Raw genomic sequence first — 18,252 nt, forward strand, 5'->3', positions numbered from 1 at the left:
ACATATAACTGGAGCAAGAATTAGTGGCTTGCTTCCAAAGAATTGTATAAGAAGATGGATTAAAAGTCACTTTACAAGGGAGAAGCCAGCAAACAGTACCATGGCCTGGTGATGTAGGGTATCATCATGTCAATTGCACATACTCTCTAATATTAAATGATGAGGGTGTTTCACCTTCTTGGTCTTTTCTCCCAAAATACATAACCACAGTCTAATCATGAGAAAACTATTAGACAAATCCGAATTAAGCAGCATTCTACAAAATTCTTGACCTGTATTCCTCAAAAGGTTCAAGGTCATGGAAAATAAGGAAATACTGAGAAACTGTTAAAGACCAGCAGCAGTTAGGGACACATGATGAATAAATAAAGTCTAGTGGTCAGTGAATAGTAGTATTGGTTTATTAGTTTTGTAAATTTACCAACATTTTATGACATGTTGACCTAAGGTAAACTGTAAAGGTAATATATAAATTTTCTGTATTATTTTGGCAATGTTTCTGGAATTCTAAATTATTCTAAACTAAAGAATTAAGAATAAAAATATAATGTAGATTTTGGGTCATGCTTTTGTAAGAGATAAATATGCATGTTGAAATTTTTTAATTAGCATTAACACAAAAACATACACAGAAGGAAAGAATATTGAAACATAACATACTTTTAAATTATATAATATTACTATCAAAATTAGTTTTGATATGTTTTCAATGAGGTTGCCAACTGCAACCTTTACCACTAACTTCTGTTAATTCAAAATACACTTAATGAGAATGCCCAATGTTTATTATAATTTTGGGTTCCTAACAATATAGGGAGTTTAAGTTGGAACCTAACAGTCAAGGTACAAATCTGAGAATCTGATTTCTGATGAATGTATTTATATTTTTCATCTAAACCCTAGAACAAATAGTAAACTACCTTGCTGCTTTCGACAGCTGGAAAGTCCAGCTTTTTTTTTCCCTTTCCACACCTGAGGCTGATTTTCCAGGTAACAGACTTTATATAGCATCATCCTGCCAGCCTCCCGGCCTTAAGCAGACCCAGGGTCAAATCTGCTGTTTTTATGTACAGTGAGACCTCAGACCCCAGGGCCTCAGACCTAAATCCAAATCTGAGGTCTCAGTGGGTCACTACTATATTAGTTCCCACTTCATCTGGCTCTTATTTCTTTATTTTGGGCATCTCTGCTGATTTGTTTCTTTGGTTTGGCTTTTCATTTGTTTGCTTATTTTCGACTTGGTTGTTCATGTCAGGAAGATCCCCTGGAGAAGGAAATGGCAACCCACTTCAGCATTCTTGTCTGGGAAATCCCATGGACAAAGGATCCTGGCAGGCTACATCCATGGGGTTGCCAAGAGTTGGACACTACTTGGTGACTAAACAACAACAATTCATTTTTAAAAAGCTAAAACGTAGTCAGAGGGTGCTGGCTGGCTTGACTGAGGCTGTTTAATGATGTGTGCCTTTGTAGATGTTGAACCTACTGACTAGGGGACCTGACTCTCAATCTTACTCCACATTTATTCCCTTGAATTTCAGCCTTTCTTCTTCTCCATCCTCACATTTGATATCTAAACTTAACTTACAGATAGAAATGCTGCCTAGAGAAATAAGGTCCAGAGATTAACAACACCATGGAGAAAATTCTGAAAACACAACCCTCTGATTCATTGGACTTTTCATTCCAATAGTTCTCAGTCTTTAGAATAAGCAAAGATCAACGGAGGAGCTTATTAGAAATGCAGAATTCAGAGTTCCATGCACAGAGATTCTGATTGACTAGGTCTGAAGTGGAGTCCAGTAACATGAATAGCAAACAAGTACCCCGGTAGGTGCACGTGCCTATCATTTCAGTTACTTAGTGACTTCAGATCATAATCTGAGCAATTAAAAACAAGCATAGTCCTGACATGAGTTTTTAAAATTTCTGATGTAGACTTTTATACCAAAATCAGAGTAGAAAGAAAAAGTCTACTTAAGGAGTCTGCTTCTCTTGTTTATAATAAAAGTTTTTAAAGCTTCCCATTGAATTATTCAAGACATATTTTCCTAAATGGTGCTCTTTTATAAAACTTACTTGTGATAAGTCTTAGTTTTAAATGAGGCAATAAGAAATATGCACCACTACGAATATTCTGACATTATTTTGAAACTTTCCGCCAAGATAATTTTGTCTCAGGAGAAATCTGAAAATTCCATAAAATTATCTACATATAATTTATAGGAAGTTGAGTCAAGAAACAGGTGTTACCACTGGAATGATGACTCCTGTCCTTTTCCTATTCATACATTTCTAATATATGAGCCTCTAGACGCTAAATCAGATGCTGGGATGACATAGATTTATGTCATTTATTTTCTTTCACTGAGAAAAATAAAGAGGTAAATGATCTGTACATATCTTGCCAGCTGTTCCACAAACCTCATACATTGAATACAAACTGAGACAGTAAAGAATCTGCCTGCAATACAGGAGACCCGTGTTCGATCCCTGGGTCAGGAAGATCCCCTGGAGAAGGGAATGGTTACCCACTGCAGTATTCTTGCCTAGAGAATTCCATTGACAGAGGAGCCAGGGAGTCTACAGTCCATAGCGCCTCAAAGAGTCAGACACGACTAAACGACGAACACTTTCACTTTCATCATAACCTCAGTGGCTCCATCTTACACTTGACCCAGTACTTAAATGTTGGATCCTGCTCTGGAAAAGCACTTGCATCTCTGTGCTATGAGTTTGGCTACATTGCCAACTAGCATTCCATTTCCAGATGGCTCCTATTACCACTTAATTATTTTCAAATCCTGATTTTATTTCAAACAATTTACCATTGTCAAGGGTCACCTCCAAGTACAACATGGCTGAAATCAAATATTTTTGGTTCTAGGTCTATGGTTAGGAGAGTTGAAGAATGACCTTCCTCAGAGTAATTGATAGACCATATGGCAAAATCTATAGCTAAACTCTAAACCCAACATTAAAATTTTAATAAAACTATAGATATTTTAATGACAATTATTCAGGCACAATTATTTATTTATTGATAAGTTAGTACCAAATAAATCTATGTATTAATTCATTAAATTTTCAGATATTTATTGAGGTCTTAATATGTAACTAAATAAGAAGATAAGAACAGAGTCATTTCCTCTATGAAGCTGCATTCTAATAGAAGATAAGATGATCACAACTTATCATGAAAACCTTGTGAAAGTATATGCAGAAAGACAATATGATTAGATGACAAGAGTTGAAGAAAGTTTTGGGAATTTTTAATTTCCTTTGCATTATTAACCTATTTTATAGACTTAATACTGGTTGGAGACATACGGACTTGAGGGAAAGGAATTTAGTCTGAATTTAGACTTGGATTAAATACAGTTTTGATCAATACTTTCTTGATTTTAGTTTTAGTTCATTAAAAATTATAGCACACACATAGAATTAATACACTATGCATCTTATAAAGGTGTTGTTTACCCGGTCATACCCATGTTGGGCACATATGTGTTGAATCTAAGAGTTAAACTATCCCAATTATATACACTATCTTTATACACCACACACATGAACACACACACACATTCCCTTGAAGGGTTTGTTTACTGCAAAATTTACAAAGACCTAAAAAAATTGATGAAGATTATTAAATCCAAACTCTAGAATGAGAGTTTCCATATCTTTAAATGTGTGGGGACTAAAAGGTATAAACATGCTTGCCTTTGTTTTCGTGAAAGTTGTGGGCCACTTGTTCTTTTAGACTTGGGGGATTCTCTTTTTATCCTATGCTGCCCTTTTCCTAGACTATTTTACTTAGGATCCTTTGTGTTAAAGATCTTCTAGGTCATTCTCCTATTAAAAACAGATTAAAAGATAAATTGCTCTTTATTTTCATACTTGCTTAAACTACAGTCTGCTTTCTGAGTCTTCATCAGTTGGTTTCTAAAGACGGTGTTTCCCTCCACCAGAGTCTGTACAATGACAGTGTTTTATTCACTGCATTTCGGATGTGCCAGCTGAATGTCACTGCAGTTGTCTCCTCCTCTCGCCTGAGCTCTTACCATATAGGTCCTTCTCCTGCCTGTGTTCTTTCTAGCCACATAAGCCTACAGTTAAAGAAGCAGGATCAGGATATTTACAAATGCCTTTTCACCTGGAAGAGCGATTTCCTGAATCTCTCTGGTACAGAATCATGCTACCTTGTAACATATCAGGTATCTCTGATGACTATAGCTCAAGGGAACAGTTAATTGATCACTTCACACCAATTATCATGAGGGCTAGGTTATTATTTACAATTTTTATTTCTCTCTACAGGCTACAAAAAAAAAAAAAGGTAAAATTCTGATATCTCATTGTTTTAAAAATCAACGTTTTTCCTCAACGATCCAGACACTAACCTCTCATCTACAATGCTGAACCCATCTGTCTGAGAATGTCAGTAATACCTCGAGAGCACGCACTGAATTACCCCCAAGTTATAGTCATTCATTCTTTGTTATGGTTATAATCCAATGACTTAAATCAGGGGCTAGATATACTAACTGTCTTAAGTACTATTACAACACTAATCTTTTTGTGAACAGCTTTACATATATCAATTTATTCATTTAACAAATACTGATAATTTCAAATAAATATTGAGCAGTTCCTAATATACTTCAAAACATTTTAATAACCACAAGTTATACGGATATAAATCTACAGTATTAATAGAGGACTCACAATTCAAATAGACATTTTATATTGGTCTTCAGAAAGAATAATTCCTGTTTTAAGATACTACACCTCTTTTCAGAAAGTTAAGCTTATAGGTCTCTGCACCACAATTAAGACATCACTGAATCAAGATTTATAGCCGCAAAGTGTAGCTTCACTTTACATGTGCTCCACAAACAAGTCTGCATTTTTTGCAGATATTGTTTGATGTTAGGAAAATAATGTACCATCATCATGAATGTCCTTTGGCTAAAAGCAATTTGTCAATAAACAGCAGTGTCTACTCACGTTTCTCTTGTTCTGCTTCTACTCCTTCGCTTTCTGTGTCACTTGGCAAGATCCACGGTTGATGAACCACCTGCAGTTGCTTCAAAGAGTCATCCTGCCAAAGAAGAAACTTATTTGGATTAAATTCTAGAATGATATTGTGAATATGGGTGAACACTTCAGTTCCTATGAATTACATGTCAAAAAAACATAACAAGAATTTCCTCACAACAGAAAAGAATTCTAAGCTTAAATTCATTTCCATTTCATGGATATGCCACAAACTCTGAACTCATTATTTTTAACTTTCTCCTTTTAATAAGATTTAATGTCTTCATAAGAAATATCTAGGACTTCCTCCAGAGAAGGCAATGGCAACCCACTCCAGTACTCTTGCCTGGAGAATCCCAGGGACGGGGGAGCCTGGTGGGCTGCCGTCTGTGGGGTCGCATAGAGTCGGACACGACTGAAGTGACTTAGCAGCAGCAGCAGCAACAGGACCTCCTTGGTGGCTCAGGTGGTAACGAATCTGCCTGCAATTCAGGAGACCTGTGTTCAATCCCTGGGTCAGGAAGATCCCTGGAGAAGGGAATGGCAACCCACTCCAATATTCTTGCCTGGAGAATTTCATGAACAGAGGAACCTGGCAGGCTATAATCCATGGGGTTGCAAAGAGTTGGACACGACTGAGCAACTAACATACAACACTAGACTATGTTTCTTCCTGAGGTAATGTTTTTATGAATTCCTGGCACTCATTCTGGGGAATATAATAATGAAATATTCAACATATAAGTGCATAAAATGTGTCTGTTAGCCATCAAAGTTCCAATTCTTTTAAATGTGATTAAGGATTAGTAGGATTCAGAGAACAGTCTCAACTTTACCCTTTAGTACTACTTCACTACCTTCTTCCTCTTATTACTTCCTATTTTCATTAATATAGTTCTTAAGTACTTCCTTGCTGCTCCACACCTCCATCACTGACCTAAGGCAGTCCCTCATCATCTCGCATCCTGACTGTAGTTATAGTCATCTACAAGTTTTCTAGGATTAAGATTCATACCTTCCCTAATTATCTCCACCATTTCCTCGCCATGGTGAGATTTTAACAATGGCACGTGATGCCATCATTACCTCATTTATAACCCTCAAGTGGTCTTCTCATTATCCCCAGCATAAAATCACAGCTCAAGGCCCTTCATGCTTCGTGCTGGTCTAGCCTCTGATTTACCACCACTTCCACCTCCATTCCACCTTGACTGACACTTCCACTCTAGCTATCATTAACTGGTAGTTCCCCAACTTTCTCATTCTCTCTAATTTACTAAGATGTTTTCATATGTCATACTTCCTGCTTAGGATGCACTCTATTTATCTGTCTCAAACATTAACAGTCCTCCCAAGGCTCAGTTGTCATCTCCATTGTGATGTTGTATGAGTTTTGATAAGTGCTCTAATGATCAATGTGCATGTATGCCTGCCAATTCGCTTCAGTTGTATCCGACTCTTTTGTGACCCCATGGACTGTAGCCTGCCAGGCTCCTCTGTCCATGGGATTTCCTAGGCAGGAATACTGGAATGGGTGCCAATTCTTTCTCCAGGGGATCTTCCTGAGCCAGGGATCAAACCCAGGTCTCCTGCATTGGCAGGCGGATTCTTTACCACTGAGCCACCTGGAAAGTCCTAATTTATTTTTAGGATTTAATATTTTTTTCCAATACTGGATTTGGTCTTGAAGGAGTAAAGTATAGGGGCAGCACAAATCTGAAAAATCTTAACTTTAGAATTTCATAACAGTACAGAGAACTACAGAAGTAAATTTTCAAAAATCTTCATGTAACAGAAAGGGATATCACATCCCTGTAGTTTTTCACATGGCGTCTCTGGGTTTAAAGAATATGAAAAATGATCTTTTTATCTTATAAGGTAAAATCAAATGACAAAAGCTCTTTGTTTAAAACAGAAAAAAGTTTAAAGTGATCATGAAAAAAATGTTTTTAATTGAAAAAGCATTTTGGCTATTTAGCTTTTTTGTCCAGATCCTAAAATCTGTTTTCATAAGAAAAGATATGACTAATAATCCAATACTGTTAATTTTTCCCACAATAGTTCAGAATATTCAGTAATACTACTGATTGGTTTCTGGTCTTAATGGTTTTACTGCTGAACAGATAAGCTATTCTTAGTTTATTACAGATTATTTACAGCACAAATGAAACATTAGCTTGGTAAAATTTGTAGTTTGGGAAGAACTTTAAAATGTTGAGCTGTTGGAATCAGAATCGTAGAGATAGTATAAATATTTCTATTAATAGATCATTTAAATGTTTTACTTTGGTTTTCCCTTGAATACAGTTAGTAATATAATGCACCTGTTTGCTTCATCAATGCCAACAGGCAAAACTATGAATGGCCAAAGTTCAGCCCATCAGACTACTTATAATTCTTTTTGATGGGGTCAAGGAGCTAAACTTGTGAACATTTTTAAAAACAAGAGTTGACATGTTCCTTTTTTGCCAACTTATTCAAAAATTTTTCTACAGGAATACTTAACTCCTTCTGAGCATAGTACAAACTATTTCATATTCCCAAGAGCAAGTTCTTTGGATTGCTTTTAGAAGAAATGCCATTCATCCTTTTTCTAAAACACTTTTACCATAAGTATGTAATGTCCAGGGACCAGGAGTGGTGGGAAATAGTGACATGTATCATATGGAAAACAGTCTCTAGCCCTGTATCAACATATCATTTTATCTGCTAACAGAGTAAGTGCTTTATAAACTTTAGCAGTATTGTTATTCCACATGGCTGGTTTATTTTTGGATTCTCTAAATGCAGTCCATCAGTGATTAATGTCATGTGTGGCCATAGGTTATTCTGGTTTTTTAGAGAGGAAAAAAAAAAATGGTCCTCTGCTCAAACGCTCACCATTGGATAATTTAACTCTGAGGCAACTAAATATTTCTTTCTTTTTGGTTAAGAATGAAAATAATACACAAAACATCAGCTTCAACCTTGCAAAAGGGATTGTCACTTTTATTTTATTTCTCTAAAGATCTTTACTTCTTTAAGACTCTAAAAAGCAAGTATTCCTGAAGCATGTTTCAAATAAATCAGAATAATATTATATCCCACTTACATACATTTAATAGACTGCAAAACTAATAGAGAATTAAACCTATACTTCTGTTAAAATAAAATTCTCCCTATATAATTTATATACTTAATATAGTTTGGAAATAATTTTGTATTTGTTAATGAAATGGCTAGTATTATCAGGCTGAACACTCTAATTATTTTGCAAATTATACTTCTGTAGCTTATTTCTTTTTCATATTATCAGAGGACAATTAAAACATAAGAACAGGGAGATTTCCCCAGTGGTCCAGTGGTTAAGACTCTGCCTTCCAACGCAGAGGATGAAGGTTCCATAACTGATCGGCAAACTAGGATACTGCATGCCCCAGGGTGCAGCCAATTTTTTTAAAACTAAAATAAACACGACATTGTAAATCAACTATATTTCTTTTTTTTTTATGTTCACATTTGTTTTATTTTTGTTTTAATTTTTTATTGTTGTTTTTAATTTTTATTTTTACTTTATTTTACTTTACAATACTGTATTGGTTTTGCCATACATTGACATGAATCCAAATCAACTATATTTCAATTAAAATTAAAAATAATTAAGAACAGGAAAGTGATACATTTGAGAAAATATAAGTTTGAATGAACAAGATCTGGGAAAAGAAAAAAGGGGCAATAACAAAGTTATAACAATATGGTAGATGATGAAAAACATTACAAAATAAACACAAACTGCTAAAAAAAATTTATCCAACAAATTTGCTACACTACACTATGTATTGGTATTGCTCTCTGATAAAAGAAATGTTCACATATTGAGTTATAGGGAAGTATTCTGCTTATGCATGAGTTAACTTGAGTCTGATCCTAACTAAAATAGCCTGTTTGTGGCCTATCAAACATACATTGCACATCTGCTTTAATTATTAAAGAAAAGGACACATTAACCAAACAATAAAGAATGTCCATGTTAAAAATAAAGATTAAATGCCTCTCTTCCTCGGACACCAATGCTGGGCCTCCTTCAATAAGACTCCCTTCCCAGGTGCCAAGGCCACACTGACTTGCTGTGCACTTGCTGGACTGTTCTTTTTTTTGAAACCTTGAAGAAATGTAGCCCTGACTTGTTTGATGTTCTTTGTTCTGACAAGATACAAAACTGTGCTGAAAATCCTGCATCTCCTGAACAGTTTCTCAGAGTCATCTGGGAAGTAGGCTTCTGAGCTAGTCCTCCGTTTGGCTCAAAAACGGAGGACTTTTTTCTATGTTTCTTATTGATTATTTACTGATTATTTTCCTGACACCTCCGTCTTATTTCTTAACTCATTTCTTTCTGTGGTTTTTCTATTCAAGAAAATTATAGGATGACATTGTAAAAACTTTGAAAGTAACAAAAGATGATTGGGTAGAGCCAATGAAAAACAAGTCATTTCTCTGGCAAGCCCTTTCATTTGTCTGATTTTATGAAGGAGCTCTTTCATCGACCCTGAGCTATGTTATAACTGTGCAATTTATAGAAATGTATACTAGTGCAAATAATTCTTGTCTGTATAAAAGCAAACTGTGTCTACTTCAATGCACTTGATTAGTAACCTATAGATATTGATCAATTGTGCCATTTTTTACATGTAGTTATAAGTTCATTTGAACATTCTTTATTAGACTACACATGTGAGGATTTGAATTCTCCTTAGAACTGGCTGTAACATCTTACTGGTTTCCTCATTCATTAGTGAGTTAAATAAATTTTGATATATTCATTTTATATCTATATGAAAGCCATCATTATCATAACTTTTTAAAAACTACTATCCTTTAACAACATGTATGATTCTTAATAAATATCAATGACAAAACAGGGTTTCCCTGAAGAAAAGCTTTGTTTTCTATTTTTCTAGAAATGAGAAATAAAATTATGATGCTGCATTCTAGTTATTTCCATTTTAAAAAGTAAATCCTTGTGCATGATAAAAAGCAAAGACCTCTTATTATTATAGGAGAATAATGTCATGCACACTCCTTCAAAAGTATAGTTGGAACTTCATTACAGTAATGATCACAGAATATACCACATGAGGAAAAGATGCCAAAATCGGCATGAAAAGCAATTCTAAGTTATTTGGTTGCATAGAATCAATCCTCTTTCCAGTTTAGATGGTACAGCTGACAAAATCAACCTCAACAGATTTGAAAAGACCTGTCTGAGTAATACTCCATTGTGTATATGTACCACAGCTTTTTTATCCATTCGTCTGCTGATGGACATTTAGGTTGCTTCCATATACTAGCTATTATAAACAGTGCTGCGATGAACATTGGGGTACACGTATCTCTTTCAATTCTGGTTTCCTTGGTGTGTATGCCCAGCAGCGGGATTGCTGGGTCATAAGGCAGTTTTATTTCCCAGAGGGATGGTAAGGGGAGGGAGGTGGGAGGGGGGTTCAGGATGGGGAACATGTGTACACCCATGGCGGATTCATGTTGATGTATGGCAAAACCAATACAATATTGTAAAGTAATTAGTCTCCAATTAAAATAAATACATTTATATTAAAAAATAAACAAAACAGCAACAATAACAACAAACAAAACAAAACAAAAGACCTGTCTGCTCAACGTGCTTCTTTTCCTGTCTGACACCCTCGGAGACGGTGACGCTGCCTCGACACCTTGAGTTAGTTTACCCTCCTCTGTGTGTTGTCTCCGGCCTTCAGCTACCTTCCTGAAGTTATGAGGAACCACTCTAAACTGCTCTCATGTGCGTGCATGCTCAGTCACTTCAGTCCTGTCCAACTCTCTGAGGCCCCATGAACTACAGGTCACCAAGTATCTCTGTCCATGGGATTTTCCAGGCAAGAATAGTGGAGTGGGTTGCCATTTCCTCCTCTAGGGGGTCTTTCTAACCCAGGGATTGAACCCAAGTCTCCTGTGGCTCCTGCATTGGAAGTGGATGGATTCCCATGGAGCCATCAGGGAAGCTGCTCTTGAACAAGTTAAAAAAATCATTAACTTCAGTCTTGAGCTCTTTACAGATACTCAATCATTTAAACTGACAATATCTATCTGATGAATACATATGCAAATGAATACATTTCTCTAATAATTAGCAGTATACTATGCTTGTTGGTGTTGTTCAGTCACTAAGTAATGTCCAACTCTTTTGTAACCCCATGGACCTGTAGCCCACCAGGCTCCTTTGTCCGTGGAGTTCTCCAGGCAATGGTACTGGAGTAGGTTGCCATTTCTTTCTCCAGGGGATCTTTCTGACCCAGGGACTGAATCCGGGTCTCCTGCATTGGCAGGAGGATTCTTTACCGTTGAGCCACCAGGGAAACCCATATTGTATGCCACTTTCCAATTACTCCTCTAGGAAATGTGATATTTTAAATAGTTTAGTTTCTCTACAAAAGGTATGGCAAGCTTTGCAAGTATTTGGTTTTAAGTTGTTTTCAATTATATATATATATATATGAGTGAATTTTAACATTATAATTTTAACAGCTATGATTTTTGCAATGTGAAAATCTTATTCCTACCCTGAGTTATTAAGTACCTTTCATGTAAAGAACATATAATTTCTTTTTAAACTGTTAGAACCATTTTGAGGATCAAGAGATGTAAACTATCATAAAATATCTCTTTTCATTTGGCCAAGAATACAAATCCTATCTGAAAAAATAAATAATACATTAAAAATATAGAAAATATAGACATTTCATTTTAGCTTTACGTTTAGAGGAGACCATATTGTCTCCTTAGTTTTGATTTAGGTCTTAACAAAATTACCTAACATCATGTGGTTATGATTCTATCTAATTATAAGACTAAATTTACAAAATACAAAAAAAAAGGGGGGGGGGACTTTGATGTACAAAGAGCTGTTCAAACTTTAGCAAGAAATGTTAAATATAATAAAAATGTAAACTCTATGGTTTATTTGAGTTTTAGTGTATACTAAATAAAAGCAAATGCTTGCTAGATCACTTTTAACTTCAATGCTTCTAACATTTATAAATACTGCTCCTCACTGTTTGCTGATTCTACTAACAAGAAGGAGGGCAAAAGCAAAATAAGAGTGTAAGTGAGAAGAAACAAAAACTATCATTTTATTCCTCACATTCTCAACATTTTTGCACCGGCAAGGAAGAAGAGTTTAAATATATATTTTCTGCAGACCAAATGGAATGATTAACATCTGCAAAAAAAGAAACTATCAATAAATTATAATAGTTCATTAATTAAGGTCATACTTAGTTTTTATGTAAAGGATGATTGTTTATTGGTTTTAAAAAGAGCTAAAACCTAAATATTAACCAATAGTAGATCAAAAATACTATGTGTTACTGACCCTCTAGAAAGGTAAGGCTTACCTTGGGTAGCTCACACACAGTCATACTGAAAGTGAGCTATGAATCTCAGAAGCTAGAGAGATTATATACCCTAATCAACCAACAAATACTATTCTTGAGAGTGAATGAAAAAAAAGTAAATAAATAAATTTATTAATAAGAATTTCTCCTTAACCTCTGTTATACAAAATTGGGGATTTTCCATGATGTATGCAGTTACTTTCTAGAAATAGCATCGGAAAGAAGACGTCAGGGCAGCACTTCTCAAACTGTAGGGTATTTATGAATCACACAGAATTCTTGGTAGAAACGTAAATTTTGACTCTCTGGATCTGGTGTGAGTGCTGAGATTTGGCATTTCTTGCAAGCCCCCAGGGGATCCAGTGTCACTGGTCAGAGGAACACACTGAGGAGAAATGCCCTGCTAGTGCTTCCGATGTGTGTTGGTTGCTTAGCTGTGTTCGACTCTGTGACCCCATGGACTATACCCTGCCAGGCTCCTCTGTTCATGGAATTCTCTAGGCAAGAATACTGGAGTGGGTTGCTATTCCCTTCTCCAGGGGATCTTCCCGACCCAGGGACTGAACCTGAGTCGCTGTGTTTCCTGCATTGGCAGGTGGATTTTTTTTTTTTTTAATCACTGAGCCACTTGGGAAGCCCTTGTCACGTAAAGTATTTACACAATTGCATATAACATGCATGTTTAGATTGCACATGTATAATGATGGAGAAAATAAGGATCTTTTCCTTGGATAAGAATCATAAAATTAGACTGTCTCTTTTTAAAAGTTCTATCACATATGCAGCCCTTTTCCCGTACTGGCATCTCAATGGTTCCCTTTCTCTACAGTACTAGATCCATACAGGACACATTACAAAAGGTATGAGGCACGTTTTTGTGGAGGTGACCTACTACCCTTAGTCCCTGGCAGGGAATGCTGACCAACGGCTTGAGCAACCATGGAATCCTAAAGAGAGGTTCTAAGTGTACATACTGAAAATAGTATCTCTATCTTCTTGGGAAACATTAATTGCTTTAATGTATTTATCTAGATTTCAACATCAAGTACATTAAACTGAAGTTTAAAATTGATGCACCAACCCTCTAATTTTTTTTTTTTTTTTTGCCCCATATATTTTGATTTCTAACCTGAGTTCAAAATATCTACCTGGTTATTTTTTTGTTTTCCTTTTGCTATCCTTTCTCCATGTGCCTTTGGTAAAATTTCAACCACCTCCACACAAACATGCAAACCAGGGATGTTAGAAACTTAAAGGGGGTGCTATGCACTCGAATTGTCCTCTTCAAATGATATCTGGAAGCAAAAGTGACTTTAAGTATGGGTACACTGTTCTGAATAAATATGTGAAGTACCTACTACACTGAGCAGGCCATTCAAAATGGTCTTTGAATGGATTCATGCATGCAAGAATAAAATATTTAGAGAAACAGTTTCTGTCTCACTGAAAAGCAATATTCAAACCAAATATTTGCTACTTCTATGACTTCATTGCCAAACTGTTTCCCAGTTTCCTTCACCTGCGAAAGATTCAGATGGCTAATTTAGTGACCATTATGGTTTGGCTTCAGACCAAGTTTTATGGAGTCTGTCTACTGGCTTATCAGAGAGCTCGAAAATGCAGTTTGCAGACAGCAAAAGCACATCCCGAGACACAGAGAATCCTTGGCTATCTCCAAAATAAAGCCAGGAGTTTCAATGCTTTTGCAACAAAAGTCTGCCAGACATTTTTATTGTCAAGATAGCACTTTGCTTAATGACTTGTACGGATAACATCCTTGATGAACATTTATCACATGAATGAATGCCAGTTTGGTACAGCTTATTCTGTCCGTAAGAGCAATGATTGTGTCTTATTCTGTTGTGCACAGCCAATATAAAACATGTGTTTCTCATTTATTAGGATATCAACAAATGCTTGTGAATGAAAATAAACAATAGCTTTAGGTTTACACCATTTTACATTCATATCCAAGATGAATTAATTATAGGATCTCCTCACCAGAGAGGAACATAACACCATTTTGATAACCTACTATAAATACTGTCTTTTTTTTGTAGGCATGACCGGTGAATGGGTATAGACTGGAAACCCTATAGGCAGATGGAGAAAGCCCAAATGGGTGCTTCACCCCCATATGATAGACTGACTTCAGACCATGTACAAGACCACCTGAAAACTCACTTCTTCCATGTAGTTTTTCAACGACTGTCCTCCACTGACCGCTTCTCCCTAGAGGCAGACAGAAAGAGAGGTTGAAAAAGTCAGGAGAAAGAGAAGGAACAAAAGAAGAGTCATGAAAAGTAGTAGAATCTGGGAGCAACACTAAATCTATACTATTCCCCCACCACTTCTTTTGATTGTTGTTGTTTAGTTGCTAAGTCATGTCTGACTGTTCTGCAACTTCATGGACTGTAGCCCACCAGACTCCTCTGTCAATGGGATTTCCCAGGCAAAAATACAAGAGTAGTTGCCATTTCCTTCTCAAGGCAATCTTCCCAATCCAGGAATCAAACCCACATCTCCTGCATTGGCAGGCGGATTCTTTACCACTGAGTCACCAGGGAAGCCCCACCTCAGTTGATACTTGTGGGATCAACTGTTCGACAAACTCTTACTCGGAAGGAAATCATTTTTTCAAGGCAACAATATATCTTTCAGGTGGATTTTAGGTCATATAAAGAAATACCATCTAGTGGAGCTATAATAACTACTCCTTAGGCATTAGTCGCTCAATCATGTCCAACTCTTTGACCCCATGGACTGCAGCCCACCAGGCTCCTCTGTCCATGGGATTCTCCAGGCAAGAATACTGGAGTGGGTAGTCATTCCCTTCTCCAGGAGCTCTTCCTGACCCAGGGATCAAACCCAGGTCTCCTGCATTGCAGGCAGATTCCTTACCATCTGAGCCACGAAGGACACCTTAGTACTGAATGCTAAATGACTGGCATCCAAATTTCTGTTATTAACTTTATAAATATGTACTTAAAACTAGGCTAGTAAAAAAGTCACTAATTCTGTATTTAATAAATCTGTGTGAAGACCTAACATTATATAAATATATATGTAACAAGTCATATAAAAGTTATATATATATACACACACATATATATACACAACTATATGGAAGTATAGTTGATTTACAATATTGTGTTCATTTCAGATGTACAGCAAAGTGATTCAGTTTAGAAAAAGATATACGTCTATACTTCATGGCCAGAAACATTTGGAAATAAATTCTGAGATACCATGAAATGATAAATTCTAGGACACCATGTGTGTTTAAAAGATAAGTAAATAAATATGAATAAAGCTTACATTTGTTTCTATAACTTTTCAAAGACCCTCCTTTTTAACTTTTCAAGGCTCTCGTATGCATGATCTTATTTGATTGATTTTTTTACTACAACTTGAGGGTAAGGCATCCTCAGGCCAATTTGATCTATAAAGAAGGCTGGGCTGCAGAAAGCAATGCTTAAAGGCCAGGAGCCATTGCTGGGTCTGGAGTCAACCCTGACACTCTTATACCTTGCTGAAATGAAAATTCTAAAATGAAAAATTAAATTCACTTTTTAGTTTTTTTTTTTTTTAAATGGTGATATGAGACCCAGCTTCAACCCCTGGGTTGGGAAGATCCCCTGGAGAAGGGAATCGCTACCCACTCCAGTATTCTTGTCTGGAGAATCCCCATTGACAGAGAAGCCTAACGAGATACAGCGGGTGGGATCGCAGAGAGTCAGACATGACTGAGCAACTAACACTTTCACAACTTCACATACCCCAAAGCACTTTCAGAGGGTTAAAATATATATATATATATATATATTTTTTTTTTTTTTTCAAAACAAAAATTAATCTAGGAATAAAGTTCTGGGATTCTTTAAAAATCACAGATGGGGTCATATTTTTTCACAAATTATGGTTTTCACTAGCAAAAAAAAATTAATATGCTATAGTTTAAATGTTTTCAAATGCTTCCAAGTTTGTGGGATTTTTTAATGGATAAGATAATGAAAGAGATAGGATACTTATATTTATTTAAACTAAAGCATAAACTGTTAGGAAAAACCAAATCCATATAAATCCCCCAAACTGTGAGACATTTAATCACAGCAGGCAGACAGGGATGGAAAATTACTTTCAGATAAACTGCTTTTTACAGCTGAATTAACTATGCTATCTCCCCTCATTTGGACAACTGGTCTAGAAAGAATGCTGTGGGCTCTTCCCATTTGGCTTCTTCCCGACAGAACCAGTGCATTTCTGCCAATACTCCTTTCCTCTCTGCCTGTGCTGTTGGGGTGGGAGGCATGCGTGTGTGCTAAGTCACTTCAGTCGTGTCCAGCTCTTTGCAACCCTATGGGCTGTAGCCCTCCAGGTTCCTCTGCCCAGAGGATTCTCCAGCAAGAACACTGGAGTGGGTTGCCATGCCGTCCTCCATGGGATCTTCCTGACCCAGGGATCAAACCCACGTCTTTTCTGTCTCTTGCCTTGGGAGGCAGGTTCTTTATCACTAGAGCCACCTGGGAAGCCCAGGGATGAGAGGATGAGATGGCAAATGGTTTGGAATTAGATAAAGACCTGCCTTTCGGAAGGGCCAACAGCTAAGGCCTAACAGTGAGATGCTGGAGAGCAGTCCCTAGGTGCTCGCTGAAAAACGATTTGTTTTCCTTGGATCTGCAACGTGGTTGTTTTCCCCAATTGTCTGGAAACTTGCAGAATCTGGCCTAGACCTGGTGATGACTGAGGGCTTTCTTGATGACCAGATGTAACAAAAGCCTGTATCCTCCAGGGCTTCTCGATAGGCTTTCTTTTTCCCACAGTGCCAGGTCCTTTTGAATATCTACACCAGGGAAAAGGGAGCAACCCACACAACACGATTTGTTACAAAGGCCACACAGATTGGAGTCTGGCTGTAACCACCTCTCAGATCACTGACATGGGTAGCACTGATGAATGAGGAGCATGAAGTAAAAAACTTTAGGAGGAAAACAGAGGGAATGGGTCTTTTGAGAGAGGATGATAAACATGGCACAGAGCCAAGTGAACCAAATAGAGAACAAGACATCAGAATATCTAAGTCTTGGGGTCAGAGGAGATGGCACTGGTTAGGAGGTTTGATTCAACAACTCTGTCCTCGCTTCCCCATTTCCAACATAGCGCTGCTGCCATGCTGACTTTCTTCCTTACCCTACTGGTGGTACGAATGAAATAAAACCACTTTCAAAGCACAAGGCTTTCAACTTCGGTCATCTTTTTCTCAGTTTTAAATAATTGGCGTTTTAGATATCAAGTCATTCTAAGAACATAATATGATTTTAATCACCTGGAAATGAATCAAAAGTACCTAAATGCAATTTCCCTTGAACACACAAAGAGAAGAAAGGGGATAGAAGGGAGGCAGACCGGGGAGTGTGAAGGAAGGAAAGGGCAGAATACATGGAAACTGTGCCTTAAAAAAAAGGAAGAAAAGGTATTTCCTGAAATGTGGCTTCAGTTATCATGAATCTTAATATAACCAACAGTTGAGATAAAAGTGCTTTGAATGTGAATTACAAAATATAAACTCAGCGAAAGGAAAAAAAGAGGCTGATATGATTATTGCTTAACTTATGACATGGGATCACGGCTGTTAAGAGATGGAAGGCTCTCGTCACTCTCCTAGCTTTTTTTCCAATTAAGGAAGCATTCTTAGTGAGATGGAATATTCTAGAGCCAGAGCTAGGATTAGACTCACACTCTCCCAAATCGATCACCATTTTCCAGCATACAAGGCTGCTCTTTTTTCTATCAGTAAGTATTTCCT

The 18,252-nt window shown here is 36.7% G+C and overlaps 1 protein-coding gene across 1 annotated transcript in view; it reads right to left on the bottom strand.

Annotated features, from left to right (window-relative positions):
* Positions 1–18,252, bottom strand: part of C14H8orf34 (chromosome 14 C8orf34 homolog) — a 338,106-nt gene that overhangs the window by 16,121 nt on the left and 303,733 nt on the right. The window contains exons 11-12 of the mRNA XM_005689042.3: positions 14,631–14,678; positions 5,008–5,101 (exon numbers count right to left, since the gene is read on the bottom strand). Of these exons, the coding sequence (XP_005689099.2) occupies positions 5,008–5,101; positions 14,631–14,678 (142 nt within the window). The remainder of the gene's footprint in view (positions 1–5,007; positions 5,102–14,630; positions 14,679–18,252) is intronic.

Source organism: Capra hircus, chromosome 14 (assembly GCF_001704415.2).
Source record: "Capra hircus breed San Clemente chromosome 14, ASM170441v1, whole genome shotgun sequence".
Classification (NCBI taxonomy): Eukaryota; Metazoa; Chordata; class Mammalia; order Artiodactyla; family Bovidae; genus Capra; species Capra hircus.